The sequence below is a fragment of the Mastigoproctus giganteus genome, chromosome 8, assembly GCF_048544385.1.
Source record: "Mastigoproctus giganteus isolate SK-2022 chromosome 8, ASM4854438v1, whole genome shotgun sequence".
NCBI lineage: Eukaryota > Metazoa > Arthropoda > Arachnida > Uropygi > Thelyphonidae > Mastigoproctus > Mastigoproctus giganteus.
Window position 1 is genome coordinate 182,565,442 of NC_143582.1, and position 16,908 is coordinate 182,582,349.

At 37.9% G+C, this 16,908-nt stretch overlaps 1 protein-coding gene across 1 annotated transcript in view; it reads left to right on the top strand.

Annotated features, from left to right (window-relative positions):
* Window positions 1-16,908, top strand: part of LOC150082051 (sodium- and chloride-dependent glycine transporter 1-like) — a 158,944-nt gene that overhangs the window by 47,110 nt on the left and 94,926 nt on the right. The window contains exons 6-7 of the mRNA XM_090379081.1: window positions 4,163-4,297; window positions 7,387-7,490. Coding sequence (XP_090235207.1) covers window positions 4,163-4,297; window positions 7,387-7,490 — 239 coding nt within the window. The remainder of the gene's footprint in view (window positions 1-4,162; window positions 4,298-7,386; window positions 7,491-16,908) is intronic.

Below are 16,908 nucleotides of genomic sequence, written 5' to 3' on the forward strand. Positions count from 1 at the left end.
AAGGAGTTATTCAGGAAGGGGAATGCCATAGATGAAGTAAACACTGGCAGTAAGCTAGATGATCTTGTAATAATTGAGAGTAAAGTTGAGGAGAAATTGTTGAAGATAAATACAAGAAAGGCACCTGGGGTGGATGGGATCTATCCAGTTATATTAAAGGAGGCAGCAAAGGAAGTAAGCAATTCGATAGCCATAACTATGAGAGCTTCCTTGGACTCAGGGGAGGTACCCACAGACTGGAGATGTGCAAATGTAACCCCAATTCACAAAGGAGGATCAAAGGCTGACACAAGTAATTATAGACCTGTGAGTTTAACTTCTGTTCCAGGAAAATTAATGGAAGCACTGGTTAAAGAAGCACTGCAGGATCATCCTGACAAGAATTTAGTTATAGCTCAGACACAGCATGGTTTTGTTAAGGGAAGGTCTTGCCTGACTAATTTGATTGGATACTATGATGTAGTCACAAAAACATTGGATGCAGGGAATAACTTTGATACTATATATTTGGATCTTAGAAAGGCTTTTGATACTGTTGCACATGGAAGACTGCTGCACAAATTGGAGCAGTGTGGCATTGGTGGCAAATTGTTGCTATGGATAAAGTGATGGTTGAGTGGCAGAAAACAGAGAGTGGTAATTAATGGACATTGCTCATCGTGGACTAATGTTATTAGTGGAGTCCCTCAGGGTTCAGTGTTGGGTCCATTGTTGTTTTCTGTATTTATAAATAATATTGATGATGGCATATCAAGCTTAATGTCCAAGTTTGCAGACAATACAAAGGTTTCATGGTTGTTAAGGACACTACTGACGCTATGCTGCTGCAACAGGATCTGGAAAGGTTGAGCAGATGGGCTGAGAGGTGGCAAATGAAGTTTAACTTTGACAAAAGTAAAATACTACATATGGAAAACAGCAACCCCAGAGCAACTTATCAACTCTGTGGTACTACACTGACAGTGGTAGAGAATGAAAAGGACCTGGGGGTAATTGTGTAGGCAGATATGAAGTTCTCTGAGCAGTGCAGACGGGCTGCAAGAGTAGCTCATTGTGTCTTATCAATGATATACAGGAATTTTTCTAGCAGGGATAAGGAGGTGATTATTCCCTTGTATAAGGCAATGGTCGGGCCGCACCTTTGAGTACTGTATAAAGGTCTGGGGGCCTCATTTCAAGAAGGATGTAGAGCTGCTGGAACGAGTACAGATAAGGGCAACAAGGTTAGTGAACGGAACGAAGGGTTGCTCTTACGAAGAAAGGCTTAAGTTTTGCAAATTACAAGTGTCTGGAGACTAGGCACCGGCGAGGTGATCTGATAGAGGTGTACAAAGCCTTGAATGGTTTGAGCATGCTCAATGCTGATGGGATACTGCCTCCTGCTCAGAATAATCACCTGAGAGGGCATAAATTCAAATTGAGGAAAGACAGATGTAGGATAGATGTGCGGAAATTTGCCTTTAGCCAGCAGGTAGTTGGTTGGTGGAATAGACTTCCATCCCTTGTTGGGGAAGTTGAAGCCTAAATAAATTTAAGGCTGAGCTGGACAGGTATTTTGGATGAACGGAGGGGTGAAGTGGAAGGGGTTTTTTTTTTTTTTTTTGGCTGATGCTGCATAAGCTTGCTTTCTTGCGTCATATGCCTATGCTAATGATGCAAGAAAGCAAGCTTGTACAGCATCAACCAAAAAAAAAAAAAAAAAAACCAACACTCCCCCTTTCACCCATCCATTTGCTCTAAAAATTTGTCCAGTTCTTCTTTGAATTAATTAAATCTATCAACTGTCACAATGAGTTTGTTCCAGCAGTCAACCACCTGTTGGCTAAAGGCAAATTTTTGCACACATCTGTTCTTCAACTGTCTTTCCTCAGTTTGAATTTATGCTCCCTTAAAGGCCTCCATAGCTGAGTGGTCAGGAGCGGGAGTGCAGTAACACATGCTCTTTGAGTAGACTGGGGTTCAGGCCCCTGACTGCTGAATACGGTTGATCTGCCAACCCGCACTGGACCAGCGTGGCAGATTATGGTCCATTTCCCTCAGCATGAATTGTTGAGGAGGCTTCCATCCTGCAGTGGGTTGATAATGGCTGCACTTTACTTTTTTTTTTAAGTACGTATTCTGAGCAAGAGGAAGAATCCGATCAGAATTGAGCTTGCTCAAACCATTCAAGGCCTTATACACCTCAGTCAGATCACCTTGCAGGTGCCTAGTCTTCAGATGCTGCAATTTGCAGAACTGAAACCTTTCTTGGTAGGAGCAATCCTTTGTCCCCCTCACCAATCTCATTGCTCTTATTTGTGCCTGTTCTAGCAACCCTATATCCTTTGTAAAATGAGGCCTCCAGACCCTATATGCAGTACTCTAGGCATTGCCTGACCATTGCCTTATACAAACAGATAATCACCTCCTTATCCCTGCTAGCAAAATTCCTGTATATCATCGACAAGACCCCATTACCTGCTCTGGCACCTGTCTGCACTGCTCAAAAAACTTCATATCTGATTGCATAATTACCCCCAGATCTTTTTCATTCTCTGTGAAGGTACCCCTGAGTGTAATACTGCACAGCTGGTACATTACTGTGGGGTTACTGCTACCCATATGCACTACTTAGCATTTGTCAATGTTAAACTTCAGTTGCCACCTCTCAGCCCATTTGCCCAACTTTTCTAGATCCTACTGCAGTAGTGTCATTACTGTTGTAATTTAAAACACTACTACACAGTATTGAGGATAGTGGATTTCATTTATTCACCGAGTGATTTTTACACTAGTATTCAACTAGCAGACGAACTTCATGAGCTAAGTATACACCTGAGAGGCACTGTTATGGAAACATGAAGATTACCATTGTGAAGATAACAAAGAAAATTGAAAAGCATGGGATTGTTGGTTTTTGATAAGAGAGTAAAGAATAGAAAGACAAAACTGTACTTATGCTTTCTGTTTCACTTTTTTTTTTTTATAATAACTGAAGGCAAAGTAAAGAGGGAGAAAAGACAGTCAGTATTTGTGAATATGCAAGAAATATGGGTACTGTAGGTAAAGCTAACCTTATTATGCAAGTTATTTGTTCAGTTAAAAACCAGTGAAATGGTGGGTGAAGTAGCTGTCTCAGATCTGAAAAGTTTCACCTTGGTGAAGGTTACAGCTCCTTCTCAAAACAACCTTCACCACAAACAGTTTTAAAAGAAGTTGCTTGTTCAGCTAGTAGAGGCTTGAAATATGAACATCCTTTTTAAAAAAAAAAAAAAAAAAAAAAGAAACAAAAGAAAAGAAAAATAAAGGCTGTCAAGTTTAGATGCAGAAGACAGATAACCATGATTTGTAGGAGAACTACCCTTGTGCAGTTCTGTGCTGCACAGAAACATTCCCACTGTTCAGAGTTCTCTGCTTTGTTGTTCTAGTCTGAGGCATGACTTCAGTTTTAAATTTAAATTGAAAATAGACGAAGAGATATGAAACTACAATAATCACAATATGCTGTCTATTCTCAGTTTGTGACACTATCTATATTCATCCTTTGCTATAAAATTGCATTATGTATTTTGTTATATAATTAGCTTATAAAATCATATTGTTATAGTATTAATTAACTTTTATGGATTTTTATAAAAGAATGATGTAAAGAATATTTATACCGATGTAGTGAACATAATGACAGAAAAATTCTCTCCTGTTTTATTTTTGTGTAATTTCCTAGGCCAAATAAGAAATAAATAAAAAAAATAAAATAAAATAAAATAAACAAATAAACATAAATAATGATTACACTATTAATTTGAAACAAAAAGATAACAAATGATTTTTAAGTAATAAAAGAGTCTACTTAGCAGAGTTCAGAAATGGCTTCCATGCAGTAGCTAGCACATTCACACTGATTCTACATGAATTTCTCTACTTTATCAGTTATAACCATTTCCATCTGGTTTTCATTTGATTTCAGTTCTGTAGTAGAGCTACTCATATATCAATTGCTCTGTATTTGCAGATAAGTGCAGAAATATTGTTGCATTATCATAGCATTTCTTTTTACCAATTATGATTCTTGTTATTGTCATTTTTGTATTTGCTGCATAAAATTTAAACATGAGTTAAGTTAGATGTGACCTTATATTTACCATGAACAAATAAAACTAATATTACACTATCTTGACTCCAGGTCGTATATGTATCTGCAACTTTTCCTTACATTGTATTGGTGATTCTTATGATTCGTGGAGTCACTCTTCCTGGAGCTTGGGAAGGAATTGTTTTTTATCTTACACCAAGATGGGAACTACTCATGTCCTTTAAAGTAAGTATTTAAAAATTTAAATCTATTGTATTTAAAGCAAACTAACTTGAATATGAGTTCTTTTTATGATTTTAAGTAATTGTTTCAGCAGTTAAATTTATAAACACTCAGATGTGCTGTTCAAATATTTTGTTTACAACTTTGGTGACAATATATTTCTTAATTTGAACAATTTTTAAGTGGATACTTCTGTATGCAAGGTCATTGTTAAAAATTTTCCAAATAGTATGACTTTATTTTTGATTGAAGCTGTTATATATGCTTCAGTCAAAGCAAATCTGATATGAAGAATGAAGCATGTCCGAAAGTCAGGCATTCTTCATTCTTCATATCAGAGCTGGCTTTCCCTCTGCACGAATGGCTAACTGATGTGTCAAATTTTTGCCGATGGCATTATAGGATACCCATTTTTTTTTTTTTTTTTTTTTAATAGCCCATGAGGATATCCTGCACACAGAGGAACAAAAGTTAAACTTTTTTTTTGTTAGTTGTTACTGCATTGGCTTCTGTGGCCATAATGCACCTCCCAAAGTTTTTGCATTTATTCTGATCCAAGCCTGAGGTGGGATTCAAACCCACGACCTTTGGGTTGCCAGGCAGGCACTTTACCCACCTGGCTAGCCCAGTCGGCAAAAGTTAAATGTTAGGTTTCCTAAATGTGATATGTAGTGTTACATAGAGGAAACATTATATATCTCATATATAGGTTGATAAACATTTGACACTGTTAATTGTAATCACTTCACCATTGAAACAGTGCAATGTGCTGCAATGCTGTGAAATGTGGCAGTAATGTGTGCGAAAGATGAACCAGCCAGACTTTTCTCACATAAAACAGGTTTGATCAAAATAAAAAGGATCACTAACTGTTTGTGAATTTATTATACAATGCAGTGCAGAGCCGAATGGAAATAAAAATAACAAGATGCAGTTAAAATAGGTTTAATGTCAAAATACGTACAGTAAACGGTAATACAAAAGAGCTTTCGGGCAGTATGTTTCCCTTTATCAGTTTTAATGGTTAATCTAAAAGTCTAGAAATACAGAACCTGTGTGTGTGTGCGATGGCAATCATGTATGGTGAACTGTGTGTAGCAACAATTAGCTGTTAGAAGGCAAAGCTTGTGGCTGTGACATGTGGGAATGTTGTGATTGCCAATGTTTTTCAGCCATAAGGATGGTTGCTTCAGTAATAGGATGGACACGACATCCTCTGTTTCTGTTAAAGGAAGTATTAGAGCACGAGATGTGCAGTAACTCCAACCAGGCGTGGTGCCGGTAACGGCAGGACTGATCGACAACCATAACATCGTGGCGTGGATCAATGTCATGTTGGGTTGACCAGAAGTGCTGCCGAGTCTACGTAGCAACTAGTGCAGTCATGACAAGAAATGCGGTAGCCTAGTCCGCTCCGCAGTAAGGTGGAGATTTTAATCCCATGAGATTTTAAGACCCTAGAAACCTGCTGTGATAGGTTCGGGTAATATGAGATAAAGGCAGTCAGAGTGATGTGTGGCTACCCCACCAGTACCCTAGATAGGTGCAACCTACAGGCCCGTGACCATGTAGCGACCCACAGGACCGTTCATGGTAATGACTCCGCTGTGACTACCTTTATTATTGCATAATCCTGATGATCTCTCCCACCAATTAATCCGGATTAGCAAGGATTTACTGTATATATATATAATAAAGACAAATGTATACAATCAGCATATTGGGTAGGAGTGCTCACCTGTCAAGTGTAATTACAATGGAATAAATTGAGAATGCCTGCAAAGTAAAAGCAGATTACCCAAAATTAAATAAAATTTCATTATGGTTGTTGGGTATTTCTGCTATAACTAGTAGTGCCCCAGATCCATAATCCAGTTTAATAAATTAATATTTTTTCATTCTTTTTTAGATGTTCAGTTTCATCACTACAACCTATTATTTTTATTTATATTATATATATAGAATAATATGTAATATATACAGGTTTGGAAACCTTATTTTAGGAAGGACATGGCTCTGTTGGAAAGGGTGCAAATGAGTAACAAGATTAGTTAGGGGCACAAAAGGGAGGAAAGTCTAGTAATTCAGCAGCAGGAGGGGGGATAGGGGGATAGGGTAGGTTTGCTAGTGCACTCTAATGCAAACTATTGGTAATTAGCAGCGAATGGTAGGGCTATCATGACGCAATCACTGATTCATGTCATGCTTTGGAATGATCGTTCAGAGCTAGTACCATATACTAAAGTTTACCAAAAAAAAATTTTATGTACGAAAAGGTCTCTAATGAAACTATCAAATTGATGCTTCCATTTTTTTATGCAAGTTTAGATATTTCTGCATAGTGAAACATGATGTAAAATTAGAATTATTCAAAGTTTGAGAATGAATTATATGTAATCTATATCACAAGTTTATTGGGTTAACATTATTAATCTCTTTAAAATTCACCTTAAATTGTTACAGTCTTTAATTTTTAATAAGGGATCATATTATATTGTGGGAATTTAATACTAAGAAAAATTCCTTCACTGTCTTCCTCTTATAAAATACAACTTTATTCTGGATTTAAAGTGTACAGAATCATTGCAAGTGTTTTGGATAGATTACCTAATCCTTCTTCACTGATGAAAATTAAACGATAAATGAAAATAGTAATTTTCATTTATTGTTTAAATTAAAATAGTTCATTAGATAATCAAAATATATTAGTAGTTGAGATGATTTGGCAATCTCTTTTAGTTTTACTGTTCTGATTATTCTGTTGTTCTATTGTTGTGCTTTTATTACTAAGGAAGACAAGAGTAATGTTTGAATGTTTATCCAATTTCTGTAATACATGTTCAGAATCAAGTCATAATTTTTGAAAATAACAGATTTACAAAAAAATCTGTTATTTTCAAATGCATCACTTGTACACTATTAGTATAATTGTCATATGAAATCAGAAATGTTTGAAATAAAAGCAAATACATCTTTGTATTTATCTAATTACATGAAATTGCCAAAATAAATGGCAAATTGCTTCATTCTTAAATAATTTCTTTAACTTACTGTACATTCAATTATTACTGTTATTGTTATTATTTTTTTAGGTATGGGGAGATGCTGCTACACAGATATTTTACTCTGTAGGGGCAGCATGGGGGGCTGTTCTCACCATGGCCAGTTATAATAGGTTTAATAACAACTGCTACAGGTAATTTGTTTTATTAAATCATTCAATCATTATAAGTATAAAATAAAAAGTTATATATTTGAGTTTCCAAGTAGTTACTCCTTGTGTGTGTGTGTGTGTGCGCGTGCGTGCGTGCGCACATGCTCGCTGGGACACAAATTATGGCTTGAAAAAGTAAGAATTTAAAATCATGGTGTAGCTGCCATGGGCTTTATTAATTACAGCAGTTCTGTGGGGTACATACTCAGTAAGGCTGTTTTGTATAAAGCACTTTTCAGAAACTTTTATGTACATACTTTGAGAACTAGTTTTGAAAGAACTTAATAGAACCAAGTTTTAGTTTTATTGAATATATTTTATATTTTTGTAATTTCAATTTAATTTTATCTAAAATTAATTGTGGTTTCTGTTAGAAGTAGCAAGAACAGAATGACTCAGGAAGATGTGGTTTTTTGTGGATGGGCAGAATTGCCATTGGTGATTCTAAGTCATGATCTTGTTTCTTATATTCACAGTTTTGCATTTGAGTGAAACCTCCTCTAGCTAATGGCGATCTGTGTGTTTGATGTAGGAAGTTCAATGAACTGAAGTTAAAAGGGTCATACTGTTGTACAAGGTGAGACTAAGAAAATGGGTAGCTGCCTTGGAAAGTAATAAATTTGCAAGCTTGACAGTTAGACAAATGTCCAGCACTATAACATGTGATGCTCTCCTAAAAGTTTAAGGGCTCCAGGGCTGCATCATTAGAATAGTTTGGTTCTAAATGAGGCAGTTTTAATGGGGAACTGATTCATTAAAGAAGTCAGGGATATAGTATATTAAAAAAAAAAAAAAAAAAAAAAAAAAAATGGAATAGAACCGTAGAACCAGAGTATTTCTTTTTCCTACAATACCTGACATTACATTACTAGTAATCAGTTATCAGTTCTTAAGGGTATCAGGTTATGCACATGAGAACTAATGATATAAAGAAAAAACAAATTGAGAGCTTGGTCATGAAATATAAGTTCAGGCTGGGAATATGCCACAGAATAAGTCAGAATGTTGTTATGTCTGTGGTTGTGTCTGAGAGCAACTCTGATGGGCTTATAACAAATTTTTTTCAGCATAGCTTTCCCTAACAGAGCATGTTATTTGTTACAGGAGTAATTTTTGTTTGAATTTATTAGAAAATTAATGAGTTATAGAGAAGATATATGGTATAGTCAGTGGCATAACTACCATGTAGCCAGGCAAGGCAATTGTCTCCGGGCTCTTTAGGGGCCCAGCATCTTTAGCTGTCTCCTCTTTTTGCAATTTTCATTAATTAAGTAGGGGCCTGAACATGTTCTTTGCCTCCCAGCCCGAAAAAGGGTAGCTACGCTACTGGGTATAGTAGAGGATGTAACCCCTTCCCCTTTCCCTAGTTATACTTCTGTGTAGCTCATTAATTCTCTAAAAAGGAGAATTAGAAATTTTGGTTAATAAATATGGAATTAATTTGAATACAGGAGGTGCAAAGATCTTTGTTAATGCTTTAAGGATTCAGGAAATCTGTCAGTTGGAAGAGGGAGGGAGGGAAACCTCTTGCAAAAATAGAGAAAGATATGAGATAGTGGATGAATCAAAGCTACATTTGTACTTTTATTCAGAGAACTTGTGTGCAAACCATGAAATTTATGAAAAGTAACAGTAATTACTAAATAATTATAGGCTACGGGGAAGACTTATTTAAGTAGCTATAAGGAATGTATGAGGGGTAGTATTATTTAAAAAAATTATACTACGCTGATACATCTAATGCAAGGGTGTTGCAAGAGTAATGCACAGATTTTTTTTTTTTTTTTTTTTATGTGAACCCCAAACACGAGAGGTATTAGAACCTATAGTACTTAGTACCGTGCTTGGGTTGGAGGTTGAGAAGATGAAAGAAGATATCTGTTGACATTGGACTTGAACTTCTGTAGATTGTAATTTTCAGGAAATACGTATGAAGGAAGGTTGTTCCAGAAAACGGCAGTTGAATGAATAAATGAGGAAGATGAAAAGTTGGTTCTGTGGGTTTGAAGTTGGACAGTAAATGGATGTTGGCTGGTGGTGGCACGTGTTCGGACTGTTTTGAAAGAGAGAGCGGGAATTATAGAAGCCAATTCAGAAGAACAGTGCCCATGGAAGTATCTGTAAAAGAGGCAAGAAGCAGAAACAGTGCATCTATGAGAAAGCGAGTGGAGAGACTCTGTTAGAGATGAGTCATTAATTAACCTAACTGCCCTCTTCTGAATGGAATCAAGAAGCCTGAGAGAGGTTTTGGGGGCACCACCCCAAATGTGGGAACAATATTCCATGGCAGGGCGGATTTGCGATTTATACAGAGTGAGCAGCTGTTTGGAAGAAAAGTAACGCCGAGAGCGAAAGAGAAAACCAAGTTTTTTAGATGCAGAGGAAGCAATATTTGTAATGTGCTTGTGCCAAGAGAGATTAGAAGTCAGGGTAATCCCCAAAAGAGATATATCATTTTGCCTAGAAATCGGAGTGTCACTAAAGATAAGCATAGGAGCAGAAGAATCCTTTTTGCGAGATATAAAACAAGACTGAGTTTTAGAAGGGTTGAAATCAACTAAGTTGTCTTTGCCCCACTGGAGAATTACCTGAAGATCGGCATTTAAGGAATTGGTAGCAGATTTTCGAGAAGTTGAAGCTGATTGAGCAGGACAAGATTTCTCAAAACGGAAAGTTGAATGCAATGTGCTATCATCGGCAAAACTATGGATAGGATTTCCAGTCAATGGAAGAAGGTCATTGATATACAAGAGGAAAAGAGTGGGGGAAAGAACTGAACCTTGGGGGACACCGGCATTAGTGGAGAAGTTAGAAGACAAAGAGCCATCTACCATCACCCTCAGTGAGCGATCAGAGAGAAAACTGGATAACCAATTACTAAAAACAGTTGGCAAACCATAAGATGGAAGCTTGTTTAGAAGACCTTTATGCCAAACACGATCAAAAGCCTTTGAGATGTCAAGAGCAACTACTTGTGTTTCACTGAACTTTTCCATTGAAGTAGTCCATAAATGGGTAACATAAGCCAAGATATCACCAGTGGATCGACACTGGCGGAATCCATACTGGTGATCGTTGATCAGACGGAAGGTTTCTAGGTAGTTTAAGAGTTGGCGGTTAATTGATTTCTCCATTACTTTAGAAAGAGTAGAAGTAATTGCAATGGGACGATAATTGGATGGGAGGGATTTGTCACCCTTTTTAGGAACTGGCTGGATATGAGCAAATTTCCAAGCAGAAGGAAAAACACCTTTGGAATAAGAAAGTGAAAAAAGGCGGCAAAGAATAGGAGTAAGTTCAGGAGCACAGATTTTGAGAACAAGTGGAGAAATACCATCAGGACCTGGAGCTTTCTTAGCATCAAGATTCATCAAAATCCTTCTGATATCCTTTTGACGGAAGACCACAGGAGGCATTGAATGGACCGTGTTGGGAATGGTGGGAGGTGTTTTACCAAGTTCATTAATACATGAGCTGGAAGAAAAATGGGATGTTAGCAGGTCAGCTTTATCCTTGGCTGAAGTGACAACAGAACCATCTGGTTTGGACAGAGGTGGAAGCAGAGATGGGCAAAAGTTGCGGCCAATAGCTTTGGCAAGAGACCAGAATGCTCGGCTACCATTAGGGCAAGAAGCAAGTTTTCTACTCTTAGCCTGTTCAAACTCTAGTTTGGACTGATTAATAACTGCTTTACAATTGTTGCGAGCTTTGGTGTAGGCAGAAAATGAAACTGAAGAATTAGAAACAAGCCAATTACGATATGCAACATTGTTCTCTTGAACAGCCTTAGCACATTTATTGGAAAACCAAGGTTTAGATAAAGGATGAGATTTTAAAGTGGAGTGTGGGATAAAGGATTCCATTCCTGCAAGAATAATTTCACTGACACGATCTGAGCAAACGTTGACATCAGTAGTTTTGAAACAGTAATCCGACCAAGGAAAAGAAGAAAAGAAGTCACGCAGGTCATCCCATTTTGCATTCTTGTAATGCCAAACAACACGATGTTGGGAATAGCCATGAGATAAAGGTTCCATTGGAGAAGAGACAATCACCAAGTTGTGATCTGAAGTGTCTAAAGGACCTCTCACTTCGACCGTGTACTTAGAAGGGTTGTTTGTGAGAAAAAGATCAAGCGTATTGGCTGTATGATTCGGATTGTCCGGTATTCTTGTAGGTAAATGAACAATCTGTGCTAGGTCATTAGTAATTGCAAAAGCCTCAGCATCTCGACCTGCTGGGTCGGCGTGACTAGAAAAAGGAAGCCAGCTGGAGTTGTGAACATTAAAATCACCAAGGAAAATTACCTCACTTTTAGGAAAGTTGGACTGGAGAAAGTCAAGTTTCAACGAGAGGAAGTCAAAGAGCTCCATGTGATTAGTGGAGTTGGGAGAACGGTAGAGACAACAGATGAATTTGACACAATGAAGTAGAGAGATTTTAAGCCAGAGAAGATCGAAGAGAGGAGATTCCAAATTGCCAAGTCTCTGACGGGGAATATCAGAACGGACATATGCACAAGTACCACCTTTGAGGCGAAAGGAATCATACAGCGAATAATTTGGGCATCTGAGATGAGCAGTAGTTGAATCAACCGATAACTGAGATTCTGTCAGAAAAAGTACATGGGGTTTTTCAGACTGCAAGTGGAAATGGACATCGTTGAGATTAGAATTGAGACCACGTATATTTGTGAAATGAATTAGGAAGTCCTTGGGAGGTTTAGATCTTTTCGCAGATAAGCTTGTTCTATTAGTTTGACAATTCATGGTGTATTCAATAGTAAGAAAAAGTGGGTGGGACATGCTGTATGAAGTAATGAAATTTTTGGATATGGCGTACATGTGGTAAGAATATACCCAGCTCCTTGACATAACGTGGCCTCGACAATGCTCCCCGCATACACACTACTCGGACTCCCTCCAGTCACTATCTGGCAGAGTAGAGGTAGCAAGATTATACACTAGCTGATCCGGAAGCCTCCTAGAGAGTTACCAATAGGTTCGGTCCGGTGTACTAACTAGCGGCCGGCCTGCGATAACCGTTTTAGAGCTGTACCCTCGAAATGTAAGGAACATTGGATCTCGCCACGACGTTCATCATAACCTCAAAAGTCATCAATCATACTGCATGATGGAAGAGATAGGGAAGGGTTGACCGGAACTGAGCTCTAGAGACTAAACATGGGTTCCACCACTTCAAGCCTCCAATAAGCAAAGTGGTGGTATTTCACCGGTTGATGAGAGTCATCTACCACCTAGTACTGCCTGGTAACATAGAGGGGCGGCGTTCCTCCATGTGGTGTGGGCACCACACCTCGACCCCTGCTTACGTTGGTTCACACCTGGGTGGTCACCCACCATGTGCTTGTGCATGGAGGTTATACCCAGTATTACTAACAGTCCCACCATCGTGAAGGTGCAAGTAGAGGATTTGGCTGTCACAGACCGTCTGGACTTCGCCGAAATTGGGTCCACTTGAGTTGAGTGTCACCCGAATATCAGTTCCATCAGTGTTTTAGACTCCCAGGTAGCAAGTACAGCTTGTACAGATGATATGAATTTGAGTTTCTGGTCATGTTAGGTAATGCAATATTATAGGGTTAACTGAGACATGATGCACTCCTTAGTTAGGGAATAAAGAACTTCATTATGGTGAATATAATGTGTTGAGGAGAGATAGGGAGTAGAGAATGGATCATGCTTTTTATTAAAAGCTTCCTGAAAGTGACATGGAGTCTGTTCAAGTCTGGGAATGTTAAGTTTTTGTTGTATGAGATGACTCACAGTAAAAGAAAATTTGATCTTGTGATACTGTGAATAGTCAAATGACTGCAGGAGTGGGATAAAATCTCTTTAGGTACTTGAATGGGCAATTATGAGTACCTCATCATAGGTGACTTTAATTTACCTGTTATATACTGGAAATTGATGACCAGCAGTACACCAAGAGGGATCAGAGTTTTTTTTGAACCAGTGGAATAGTTATTATTTATACCAACATTTCAGAGATAGTGCATGGGATGTTAATGTCCTTGAATGAGTCCTTACTACAGATCAAATTTATATCAAAAATATGATTGTGCAGGAGTTGATGGCAAGTAGTAACTATAATGTGAGTAATGTTCAGATAAATTTGGTGAAAAAAGGGAAAGGATTAAGCTATTTTTTGAGTCTGAACTGAGATGATTGTTTTGTTATACAAATGCATCATGGGAAATTTATAAAGGAGTTAATTTGGACACCAGAAACATTGCATCCCTTGGAGAAGTACCACAGAAGAATACCAAAATGGATGACAAGAGCTAACAAGATTGATTGAGAAAAATAAAACATATAGATAGCTACAGAGAAACACAGAACACCAGTTCATACATAAATTGTATAAGAATACAGGGCAAGTCAAAATTATGTACACACATTTAACAATCCATAATTTGTGAATTAGATGACCAATCTGTATTATTTCTTTTTTTCAGATTGGCAGAAACCCATGGAAATGATGGAGAACATGAAATTTTGATGAGAGAAAGGCAATTCTTAAATGGTACTGGAAATTTGAAAATGTCATGGAGGTTCAGCATGCATGGGAAAGACAATACAGAACAAGGGCATCCATGTCTAACAATAACCTATTAGAAGTATCGAAAACATTGAAGCTGTCATGAATGCAATTGAATATTCCCCTTAGAAGTCAACAAAACTGTGTTCATGAGAACTGCAGTGGAGTCAGTTGAGTATTATAAGAATCTTAAAGGTCATAAATTCAAAGCCTTTTAGATCTCAATTATTGTATGTTTCAATCCATCAGGAAGATGACCCTGATGGATTGAATCATCACAACTGTATTCACTAGGCCAGTGGAAATTCTCACCTTGCCTTGCAGTAAGATGTTAACCTGGTGGGATAACTGTGTGGATAGGAATTGCCTCTTGTGTGATTATTAAACCTTAGAGATTCAATGGCACTGTTATTGGGGAGATGTATCTTGATATGTTAAGGTATTATGCAGTACTGAATATTTAGGCTGGTGTTTTTTCAACAGGATGCTGCACCACCACATTTTCATACTGCTGTCTGTAATTTTCCAGACAAGGAATTTCATGAATAATGTGGATAGTTAACAGTGGGAGTGCTTTTTTGAATACCCACCAAGTTTCTCAGACTTCAGTCCCTTAGATTTTTTTGAATGGGATGCCTGAAATATAAGGTGTATGCTCAAAATTCAAAACATTGGAAGATCTGTGGATAGTGATACAGAAGGAAACATGCGAAATTTCAACTGATTTATTCAATAGAGTGTTGAAAAAAAAGAAAAAAAGTTGTTCATGCATTCCTGCTGAAGGAGAACATTTTGAACATCTTAAATGAGTTTTCTTTTAAATAGAATTCAAACACGTAATTCTGCTGATAAAAAAAAAAAAAAAGTATTTAAATATAGATTGTTAAAGCGTGTATGCGTAAGTCTAATTGACCCTGTATATATAAAAAAAATCAATGAATGAAACAAGCTGAGAATAATAAATCACCGACACACAGAGAGAGAGAGAGAGAGAGAGAGAGAGAGAGAGAGAGAGAGAGAGAGAGAGAGAGAGAGAGAGAGAGAGAGAGAGTGCTCTAAGAGTGAGGATAGTGAGGTATACTTATACATAAATCAGATAAAACCCTTATAAGAGTGAGTAACAGAGAGTGGTAATCAATGGACACTGCTCTTCGTGGACTAATGTTATTAGTGGAGTCCCTCAGGGTACAGTGTTTGGTCCATTGTTGTTTTCTGTATTTATAAATGATATTGATGAAGGTATATCGAGCTTAATGTTCAAGTTTGCAGACGATACGAAGGTTAGCAGGGTTGTTAATGCCACTAATGTCAGTACGCTGCTGCAGCAGGATCTGGAAAGGTTGGGCAGATGGGCTGAGAGGTGGCAAATGAAGTTTAACATTGACAAACGTAAAGTGCTGCATATGGGAAGCAGTAACCCCAGAGTAACATATCAACTGTGTGGTACTACACTGACAGTGGTAGAGAATGAAAAGGACCTGGGGGTAATTGTGCAGGCAGATATGAAGTTTTCTGAGCAGTGCAGACGGTTTGCAAGAGTAGCTCGTGCTGTCTTGTCAATGATATACAGGAATTTTTCTAGCAGGGATAAAGAGGTGATTATCCCCTTGTATAAGGCAATGGTCGGGCCGCACCTTGAGTACTGTATAAAGGTCTGGAGGCCTCATTTTAAGAAGGATGTAGAGCTGTTGGAACGAGTACAGAGAAGGGAAGCAAGATTAGTAATGGAACAAAGGGTTGCTCTTACGAAGAAAAGCTTAAATTTTGCAAATTACAGTGTCTGGAGACTAGGCACCTGAGAGGTGATCTGATTGAGGTGTATAAATCCTTGAATGGTTTCAGCATGCTCAATGCTGATGGGCTTCTTCCTCTTTCTCAGAATAATCACCCGAAAGGGCATAAATTCAAATTGAGGAAAGATGGTTATAGGATAGATGTGCGGAAGTTTGCCTTTAGCCACTGAGTGGTTGATTGCTGGAACAAACTTCCATCTGTCGTTGTAGAAGTTGATAGCTTAAATAGATTCAAGGCAGAACTTGACAAACATTTGAAGCGAGTGGATGGGTGAAATAAGGGTTTTTTTTTTTTTGGTTGATGCTAGGATTGTCAACGGGAAGTCTTGTCTGACCAATTTGATTGGATACTATGATATGGTCACAAAGGAACTGGATGCAAAAAATAATTTTGATATCATATATTTGGATTTCAGGAAAGCTTTTCATACTGTTGCACATGGAAGACTACTGTACAAATTGGAGCCGTATGGCATTAAAGGTAAGTTGCTACAATGGACAAAAGGATGGTTGAGTGGGAGAAGACAGAGTGGTGATCAATGGGTACTGCTCTATGTGGACTAATGTTATTAGTGGTGTCCTTCAGGGTTCGGCGTTGGGCCCATTGTTGTTTTTTATATTTATCAATGATATCGATGAAGGTATATCAAGCTTAATGTCAAAGTTTACAGATGATACAAAGGTTGGCAGGATTGTTAATAACAGTAATGCCAGTATGCTGCTGCAACAGGATCTGGAAAAGTTGGGTAGATGGGCTGAGAAGTGGCAACTGAAGTTTACCATTGACAAATGCAAAGTACTGTATATGGGTAGCAGTAACCCCAGAGAAATGTACCATGTGGTGTTATACTCAGGTAGTGGAGAATGAAAGAAACCTTGTGGTAATTTTGCTGTCAGGTATGAAGTTTTCTGAGCAGTGCAGACAGGCTGCCAGAGTAGGCCATGGGGTCTTGTCAGTGATATACAAGAGTTTTGCGAGCAATGATAAGGAGGTGATTATCCCCTTATATAAGGCAATTTGTCAGGCCACACCTTGAGTACTGTGT